Here is a 9,497-nt window from a genome sequence, read left to right as displayed (position 1 = left end):
CCCCGCTGGAAGGCGGGACGCTGGCACCTAGGAGATGGTGTTGTGACATGCACCAACAAAACCCATCGCCATGCGCGTAACTCGAACGCGCGTGTCACGCCTGTGGCGACGATCTGCACGACGATTGTTGATTGTCATAGAACGTCTTATTCGGGCGCGTGTATCTGTGGGGGGGGGGGGGGGATTGGTAGTCTCTTGTCGTAGGAATGTGGAATTTCCACCGAGGCTCTGTTGTAGGGATGTGGAGCTAACCACCTTCGGTCGAGGGCTGTAAGAAAGAGTTTAAAACCATTATGGACTGAATCGAATGCATTGCATGCCGAACTTATTTCGCACCGTACGTAGCCAACCGTGCAAATCGGAGATGTATTGGAGCTGTCCTATGTGTTGTTAGTCCTTACTATAGCGGGTGGGTGGGTGTGTTAGAGGCGTTGTTATGCACAGCTCTGCTGTACTGTCGCATGCGGAACGTGTATTTTTTTTTACCACCGCCTCTGAGCGTTAATGCCGGAGCAGGGACTCTTTGTGCATTTGGTAGTGTGTGTGCAGAAGGCGTTTGAGTGAATGTAGTCCCGGCCTGTTTATTGTAATGGTTGAATGTGTTCGAACGTAAGCGTGTGCACTCTATTTCATTTGCAGTGTGTAGATCAGGTTGTGTGTACGGTCCTGTATTACCTGAAGAAAATATTCGCTTGAACGTCACCCCTCCTTTTTTATTGCCATTGTTAAACACACGTTACATTTCATTAAGCCTAACACCCGTGCGGTGTGTAGAGCACTTTGTCATTCCACTGCTGAATGAGAGCTTCCTCACGCCTTTCGTGCTCTAAGGAATATAATTTGACCATACTTCACGCTGGACATTGCGTAAATTAGAATCAAATTAATTTTGGTAAAGGGCGGGGTGTTACTGAAATTCACACCGTCTACAACACCTGTTCTTTAACGCTTTGTGGTTATCAATCCAAGCACTGTCCAGGCCCAAAGCCCTGCTTAGCTTCTGCATCTTTCATTTGTCGTTGAGTTTTATTGCTCAGCCATGAGTGTTAACTTCATGAAACCATGAATATTTCAATCTGGTTTGTTTAGTTCATTTTTTTTTCAGTGTGATGTCATCTGGTTGCGTAGAGATGATCAATGTGTATCGTTTGATTATATTGTGTAGAGGTAACGTCACATGTCTGTCAGCCCACAACCCTTGCTTGAGTAAATGTCACAATTACAGAGTCGAATCAGGGCTCATTCTGAGCGGAAGTCCATGGTGACTGATGTTATTGATGACGAGTTATATAGGGCATGTGACCTAATATCTAGGTAAAAACATAATCATTATCAAAATATGCTCTTTCACCAATAGAGTTCTAACAAGTCAGTCTGTCGTATATACATGGGGAATAATTGACATAGAATAGCCTTCTTAACATGAAAACCTCTAAATGTCGATTTAAAGCTTTCGTGACTGCAGGGATTCATCTTCTTGGTTCTTTTGGTAAAGTAACGTAGAAGGAAAATAATAAAATAATAAAAATAAAACATAATAAAATAATTCTCACGACGTTTCGGCCACAACAGGTCTCCACCTGAAGACGGCTGCTTGGGTTGTGGCCGAAACGTCGTGAGAATTATTAAATTGTTTTATTTTTATTATTTTATTATTTTCCTTCTACGTGACTTTACCGAAAGAACCAAGAAGATGAAAACCTCTTTTGTGAATAGCCAAAACACTGAGCACCGTGAATTGTCAAAAATAGTAGGGAATTGATGACGAACCACACAATATACTTTCTCGCATATGTGCACAATGGGTGTATGCCGTGGTGCAGTCGACGGACCATACAGACACAAGACTGCCCAACACGCATGGTTACAATTGAGCAAAACACATCTTTCCTGTTAGATACGAGGTGTTCTTAATCTATGATTGACCTTGCGATACCCATATATATCTTTAAAAAAAACTCTTATCCTGAACGAGGATGACCAATGTATTGTTGCAGCCATCTGAAATGTGTCAAGGTGCAACAAGAGGGCATTGCGTCAAAAGCCATTATACGGTATTATGCTCCATGCCTTTACCTGCCGGTACTGATCAGCATATGGTGAAATAATCCCCATAACTTGAATAGTGTGACGATGCCCTCATCTAGGAGTGGATTGACCCTCTAACTTCCCTGGCAATACTGTGGGAACAGTGCTCTAGTAGACACGAAATGGGCGTGTTGGTGCATCTGCCCTTGAACTTGCAAGATTCGGGCAGCTTTGCGATTGTCATAGATGTTAATGAGGCGATGCATTCCTGTACATTGCAATTAAAACGATGCTTCATGTTTTATGTATTTATTCTTTTGATTTCTGCTCAGTATGATACACACATGACTGAGATGAATAAATACACACATCAGTTGCTTAAACTTGTATATGCTGGATTTATGGAAAGCAAATGTTAATGTTTTCTGTAATTTTAGGAGTAAAATCACCACCCCCCCCCCCCCCTAATGTGACATTCTTTCATGTAATTTCATAAAAAAGGTAAAGCTCCAGCCTTGCGATAATTGCTTGCTCATTCCACTGCTGTGTGAAGAGCCTCCACTGGAGGATATTTTGGCCAGACATCCTGGAAAAGGTGGGGGTACCAACACTGTACCCGACCATATGCATCCTGCCGATCGACTAACCACGCCGTACACATTCATACTGCAGGGCGAAAAGAGGTGGGGGGTGGGGGGATTTGATAAATTTGCACCGTTTCAAATGCCACGCCGGGAGATCGAATTAAATCGGTGACCTCTGAATTACAAGACAAGTGTGCTAACCGTAACACCACCGCAGCGTCCTTAGCATCATCTTACAGCAGTCGCATATATATGCATATTATGGCAGTTCACAGTGAACATGAGGCGTGAGAAGGTTGGGTTTGTACATTTAAAGAGTTTCATGAACACGACATTGAAATAAACGGGCAACGTAGTTTTATGGAAACTGTAGCAGCACGTTTAGTCATACACCGGCCGAAAGCCAGATGCCTTCGTGCCGCTGGCCACGCCGTCTTCCGCTGGCTGGCTTGGTGGCAGTGCAGCGAGGCCCCCTTCCCTGAGGGCCATGTATCCCGTGTCGTCCTCCTCGCTGCCTGTCAGCACAGCGTTTCTGAGCTTCGGGATCTCCGCGAACGGCAAGTATGCCTCACCTGTGGAAGTGCGAAGGGCATTGTGTCATTATGGTTTGACGAAAGAACGTGCATACATATATCAATGTTGTTATCGGTTTATATTACCTGGGTCACAAACGTTGAACTCGCAAAGAAAATGGGCACAAAAGCCAAAAACGCAAATAAGCAAGGAGAGATGCATGCATGCATTATACTGCAGCATGGAAAGAGGGACACACGACATTGAGCACACACTCAAGTTAGATACATCACTCAGGTTAGATACAAACTTCAAATCTAGAATAAATACATCAAATTAACTGTTGCGAAAAGTAAGTGGATATGGGCAAGATACTTCGCTGGAAGGGATGGTGGCCGGTGGTTAAGACTAACTACCGAGTGTCCACCAAAAGAGGGAACATGCCTGAGAGAATATCTACCACAGAGATGGGGCAATGAAATCAGCTCATGCGCAGGTGCAAGACAGTGAGAGATGGGAATGGCTTGGGAAGGCCCTCATCCGGCAGGGGATTGATCATGGCTGATGATGTCTAAAAAAAGACGTAAAATTAACCCTTTATTGTATTAAGATAGAGTAGCATGTGCTTTATCTTCATTTATATGTAACTTGAATGCCTGCGAGTGCAATGACACATGCGGGAGGGTTTTAGTAAAGTGTCCACAGAGTGCGTTTTAAGACTGCGGATGTTAAAGGTGCCGAGGCCCACAGCTGTGCTCACCGACGGGTAGGCCAGCCTCACGTCTGCTCTTTTCCGTGTCGAAGAATGTCTCGTGCTGCTCCCAGCGACGGTCGCACGCCGCGCACAGAAAACTCGACTCAAAACGCGGGCAGCTGCAACCTGGCGACACAATCGGGTCACTCGATTGTCTGCAGTATGAGGAGTTGTGTTGCCAAGTTTTTGTTGGTGTCTTGCTCTAACAAAGTGGTACCCCCCCACCTCTCAAACCTGTGGTCTACAGACCACTGGTGGTTTGCAAGGGCATGGGAGGAAGTGGTCCGCTGATTCGTTACCCCAATTAAGGTTTTTTTGGTATTATTTAGAAAAATATGTTATTGTGTACATGGTGGTCTGTGATGAATCTCTTTCATTTTTTTCCAAAGGATGACAATGGTACTGTAGGTGTAGAAACATTCGGAACTACCGCTCTAAAGCAAGGTCCAGGCCAAACTCACCTTTGGTCTTGCAAGAGAGGCTGCCTCTGGGAACGTGTGCGTCGTGGCTATGTTTGCAGCGACACTTGGCGCGCCAGTTCTTCGGCTCGAAGCCAGGACGCTTTCGCAGCCAGAACTCTCCCACCTCCTCCGGCCGGGAAGGGATGAAAGCAAATGCACGGCACCCGCATCCCGGTTTGGCACATGGCACGTGTACACTCTGACCTGCGCACGGCACGTGTGGAGATGGTATCAATTCCTCGGCAATTGCATATGCTGTCCACGTCGGTGTTTCCCAACTCCAGACCTTGCGAATCTCTACGGCAGTACAGCTTTCCGTGATTACCCGACCATCAGGCGCAAGCAGTGTTGCAGTCAGTGGCGTCATTCGCGCACGATCAGAAAAGATTGACAATTATGGAGGACTGGAGGTTGAGAGATGCTACTCTACATCATATGTAAAATTTTCACGGTTATGCGATAAAACTAACAAAACCAGGATCCCATGTTTTTTTTAAAGTGACAGTAAAGACCTTCGCTTCAGACCCGAGTTGCTCGGTGAATATGCGGTTTTGGCGGTGGCAAACACGTCTTCACCCGTGTAGCTGTGGTGATTGGCGAGAAGGTGCCCGCAGAAGCAGCGGCACGATTCTCCCACACGGATGCAGTCCCACGTGAACTCTGGGCAGCGCCAGCCCACGTACACGCCTGCCCCCACGCACACGCCAATGCTTAGACAAGTAGCCTATACAATGGGGGAACTTTGGATATTTTTGTTGTAACACACCTCGAAGTTAAATGGGTTAGTCGATCAGCCAGTCGTGTGTAGTGGGGTGAATGTGGGTAAGTGTAACTCTTCCTTCAAAGGAGTGTGGACAATGTGGAAGAGTAGGCCAAACACCCTCTAGAGGGACTCTATCTTTCGCCTTCCTCTGGTGGAGGCCCTTTTGCCAGTAGCAGCATGAGCAGGTAATTGCAGGGCTGCACCTCTACTTTACATTGGACCTTCGCCATATGTTGAGTATTATCTTCTGGAAATGTTGAGTTCATGTTTATTCTAATAAACGGTGCACACGTGTAATCTTGCATGTTGAAAATGAGGGTTGGTGAAATGTGCATCTTTGTGAAATTCCCAAACCCACTGGCCTGCAATATGTGCAGGAGATCACAGTGTAGCAGCTTGGTTTGTGAACTCCTCTGGATAAGTAAATGACAATCTTGCACCCCAGATGATCAATCGTACATGTACAGGCTCTTTGTCAATCCACTGCTGGATGAGGACCTTCAGGGCCGAGCGGGTCATGGGAGCTATTTGGCTATGCTTTACTACTCTGGTCAGAACAGGTGGGTGAAGGTGGGAATCATAGGAGTGGGAGTACAAGAACGAATGTTGCTGTACTGCCATCAGCTGCCCACCACGTAGTCGCACAGACGATTCATCATGGCCCGTTAACTTAAACTCGCCATGTTGGGCTCTGCGTTGCATGCTTGATTTGTGTTGATAATTGATGTGTTGTGCTTGTCACACCTGTCTTGAGAGCCTGCAGGGTGGCTTCCCTCTCTGGGTCGAAGAGCTCTTTCACTTTGGCCGCGAAGTTTTCCTGATGCATGGCCTTGGCGACAGATACGATTTCCTTTTTCTGTGCAGGGATCACAGCTCTGCCAGTGTAGCCTGCGACACACGCGAGAGAGCACGCTGTAGCGAAAATATACAACGTACAGTCCCTTTCGTCAGTCCACTGGTGAATGAGAGCCTGCCCATGCCGTACATGCCAATGGGGTCAAATGACCACACTCACCATGCTCGTCAACGTGGGTTGGTGAAGGCGGGCAGAGTACATGTGGAAGCATAGAAGTACACACGGTACAATGGATTTTGTTTTGCTGCCCACGTCGTAGGCCTGTGGCCCATGTCAGCCTGTGGTGGTCACACATTAAAGCACTATCCAGGCTCCAGCCTGCTTAGCTTCAGAGATCTGACAAAATCAAGAACATTCCTGGTGTCATGGTCATAGGCTCATGGGCATGCAGGTAAAAGTAATCGAATACAAATAAATGATAATTTGTTTTGGAGAGAGCGCTCTCATTTATGCCAGGTCGTCTCGCAGTGATTCACGTAAAATCTCAACAGCTGTCCGTGTGGGTACAAGCTGGCCCAGCAGCCGGTCTGCAAATGAACACTTTTGCCAGTAGGGAGGGCCATGATTGCTTATGTTGTAATTCCTCTGAGGTAAATTTCAGTTTTAAAAGTTGCCAAATTCGGACCCTGACGCGGGCACACGATGGCCTACTCTTGCAAATGACAACGGAGGATCTTTTGAGGTCCACCGTGAAACGGATGGAGCATATTGTTGGGGTCGGGACGCCCGCAGCGAGAATCATGGCAGGCGCTGGATTCAAACGATGAACCTTTGCAACAGCCACACACGCTAACGTTGAAAAATATTAACTTTGTGCACGTGTTTTATTTTCAATAATGTCACTCTATTTGTGGATCATTTTGTGGTGGAGAGTGGTGCCGCAGTGGTTAGTGCACTGCACTGTTGAACCTGCCGGCCCTCGTCCGGCCCATGGCTAACATGAGAGGTGAGTGATATCCAAACTGGTCTTGGACCCCTGCCCCTCCGCATTGACCAGCTAATGAAGTAAGGTCAAACAACCCCCGTGACAAAAAGGTAAGCAGAGACCTTCATTCAGAAGTGAATTGTTTAATAATTTGTAGATAATTGAGCAATTTGTATTCTTCGTGGAATGTCCCCATTAGGCAGTGTGTAGCTTTCTCACAAAGAGGGCCTTGTTTTTTTTTATTCTGATGGGTTCGACACAATGAAGAACCATGTGTCCTTTTCTACAAATACTCTCTGGCAGCGATTTTTTTACGGAGGGAGCAATTTGTACTCAACACTAATTAATACAATTAAAATCATGACACGTCACCAATTAAAATGGCAGCTATTTGACAAGCGCTGCGTTAGCAATTAATACATTGCAAGTTAGAGTGAAATTATCCCAAACCACGTTCATTGAAGATCCACAAGTTCCACTGACAATTACCCTTGAAAAGCTTTGCACAAGCGTAACCCCCCCCCCCCCCCAAATATAGCATTAGGTTCCCACTGGGTGCACCTTCATTTGGTAACGCAATTTCAAAGTGTTTAATTTGTCGCAAATTATACGCAGTGATTTCCCATAAGACGAACCTCCCAAAAAGTTACAAAAATTACCACCACTGAAAAGAGGCTTCTTGTGACATACACAAACACTGCTTCACGGAAAAGCATTATCCAAGGTTCCAAACCCACATGCTTCCAGGAATACATTTCAGCCAGAGCTGTCTGGGGCTGAGCTCCAGAAACCGCTGCCAAAAAAGTATCTGCCAGGGGTTCGGAGGACCCTGGAAATTATTCCGTGAGATATTACGTCCTCAGCCCGGAATGCATCACAATAATTACTGCAACCACCACGTGGAGGGGGAAAAAAACCCAACACAATGTGCCATTGAAGCAGGCCATGTATTGTCATGCACTAGAGATCAAGGCACATTCCATCAGGCAGCACCTCTTCGCGATACGACCTTCAATGCTTCCGGCTTTTTCTTAGCCACGGCTCCTGCCCTCGCTGACGTCGCTGTTGCTGCTCCCGATGTCCCTGCGGGGCTGGCAGTCCTCTCTGGAGGAGGCCGATCCTTTGGCTGCCCTGCGCCCTTCCCCTCCATGATTTTGACCTCTGCTCCTGCCCCCGCCGATGGCTTTGTTGCTCCCGATGCCCCTGCTGGAGGAGGCCGATCCTCTGGCTGCCCTGCAGGGCATACCCTCCCTCCTCCTGCGCCCTTCCCCTCCATGATTTTGACCTCTGCTCCTGCCCCCGCCGATGGCTTTGTTGCTCCCGATGCCCCTGCTGGAGGAGGCCGATCCTTTGGCTGCCCTGCAGGGCATGCCCTCCCTCCTCCTGCGCCCTTCCCCTCCATGATTTTGACCTCTGCTCCTGCCCCCGCCGATGGCTTTGTTGCTCCCGATGCCCCTGCTGGAGGAGGCCGATCCTCTGGCTGCCCTGCAGGGCATACCCTCCGCCTCACTCCTCCTTTTGTCTCCGTCGTCGTGGTGGTGGCGGCCGTGGCCTCATGACAACCATCATCTCCGCCGGTCAAACGATGGGCGTCACCGTTAATTGTGTCTGTCCGCCTGTCCTGCTTCTGGTCGACACTGCTGCGCCGCATTGCAACAACTAAGATCAACCCGGGGATATTGCCGAGTGACGATAACTGTCCCGCTGAGAACGGAAATCTTAACACAGCCCTGGAGCTGTTATAATAATCCCAGGTGTGTCGCGCTAACACAGCACACGATTTATTCTGCACCGCGGACACGTCAGTGTTGCATGGATATCTTGAATGTTGTCATTTCCTGTGACCGGGTAACGAAGGAATAAAAAGACCCCGACTAGTATTTATAAAATGCGGCTCTACCGCCACCTAGAGGCGTTGTTAGGTTATTTCCACCGGCAAGTCAACATGCCGAAGTTGGGCCATCGCCGTGCATGTGTGGTGGTTGGAACCGTTGACCCGATGTTGTCAGTCTAACGTTCCATGTTTACTGGGGCAGGCACTTGCAAATGCAATGGTACCATAACTCATAATGGATTAAATGTTGATTTGAAGCTTTCGTGACTGCAGGAATCCATACTCTTTGGTTCTCTCGGTAAAGTCACGTAGGTAGAAAAAAAAATAATAGATCACGACCTTTCGATCGCAACGCAAGCAATCGTCATAAATCAGGAAGAGAGCAATTTCCAAGCGAAATCATTGAGGGCAGCAACCCAATGTATGAATGCTCCCGGGCCATGAAAGGGTTATGAATGATTGTCAAGTTCAGCCACAAGAGGGCGTACTGACACCGTTAACAACAATGCGCCATTGTACAGCACACACACATCAAGATGTGCCGCAAGCGTTACAAAACTTGACATTTGTCACAAATATAGTCAAGTCGCTGCTATTGGCTACAAAAAAAGTTCCTCACACCTTTACTAAATACCATCATGGTCTTTCCAACATTTCAGAACGGACATTTGAATAAAAAAATACTTGGCTTGCATGGGTGTGTATCTGAAGTATCTGAAGGCACGGTATCCAAATATGAAATTGAATTTTGAAATCCAAAAACAAGCATCTTTAAATTT

The 9,497-nt window shown here is 47.2% G+C and overlaps 1 protein-coding gene across 2 annotated transcripts; it reads right to left on the bottom strand.

The window, feature by feature from the left end:
- Positions 1-2,321: 2,321 nt before the first annotated feature.
- On the bottom strand, positions 2,322-8,175 carry FAM221B (family with sequence similarity 221 member B). Of its 2 annotated transcripts, none has more exons than XM_078599973.1 (6): positions 7,878-8,175; positions 5,848-5,991; positions 4,917-5,027; positions 4,341-4,544; positions 3,886-4,005; positions 2,322-3,184 (listed from the first exon to the last, which is right to left on the bottom strand). In XM_078599973.1, exons 1-6 carry the CDS (start codon positions 8,158-8,160, stop codon positions 2,994-2,996), a joined length of 1,053 nt encoding a protein of 350 aa, XP_078456099.1. In that variant the 5' UTR covers positions 8,161-8,175; the 3' UTR covers positions 2,322-2,993. The 2 variants fall into 2 exon arrangements, with proteins under 2 accessions (XP_078456099.1, XP_078456100.1); XM_078599974.1 differs by lacking the exon at positions 7,878-8,175 and adding an exon at positions 6,119-7,390.
- Positions 8,176-9,497: the final 1,322 nt, after the last annotated feature.

The sequence above is a fragment of the Lampetra planeri genome, chromosome 13 (genome assembly GCF_965212315.1).
Source record: "Lampetra planeri chromosome 13, kcLamPlan1.2.h2, whole genome shotgun sequence".
Taxonomy (NCBI): Eukaryota; Metazoa; Chordata; class Hyperoartia; order Petromyzontiformes; family Petromyzontidae; genus Lampetra; species Lampetra planeri.
The sequence above is the reverse complement of the archived record's forward strand: the minus strand, read 5'-3'. Positions and strand labels throughout refer to the sequence as shown.

What these genes read in the sequence shown, in the direction of transcription:
- FAM221B (XM_078599973.1), bottom strand. Translation starts at nt 8,160, where the DNA reads ATGGAGGGGAAGGGCGCAGGAGGAGGGAGGGTATGCCCTGCAGGGCAG. An exon ending in CAATCACCACAGCTACACGG is followed by an intron (nt 4,545 to 4,916) that starts GTGAAGACGTGT and finishes TGCCGTGCGCAG; the next exon opens with GTCAGAGTGTACACGTGCCA. An exon ending in TGAGGCTGGCCTACCCGTCG is followed by an intron (nt 3,185 to 3,885) that starts GTGAGCACAGCT and finishes GCACTTCCACAG; the next exon opens with GTGAGGCATACTTGCCGTTC.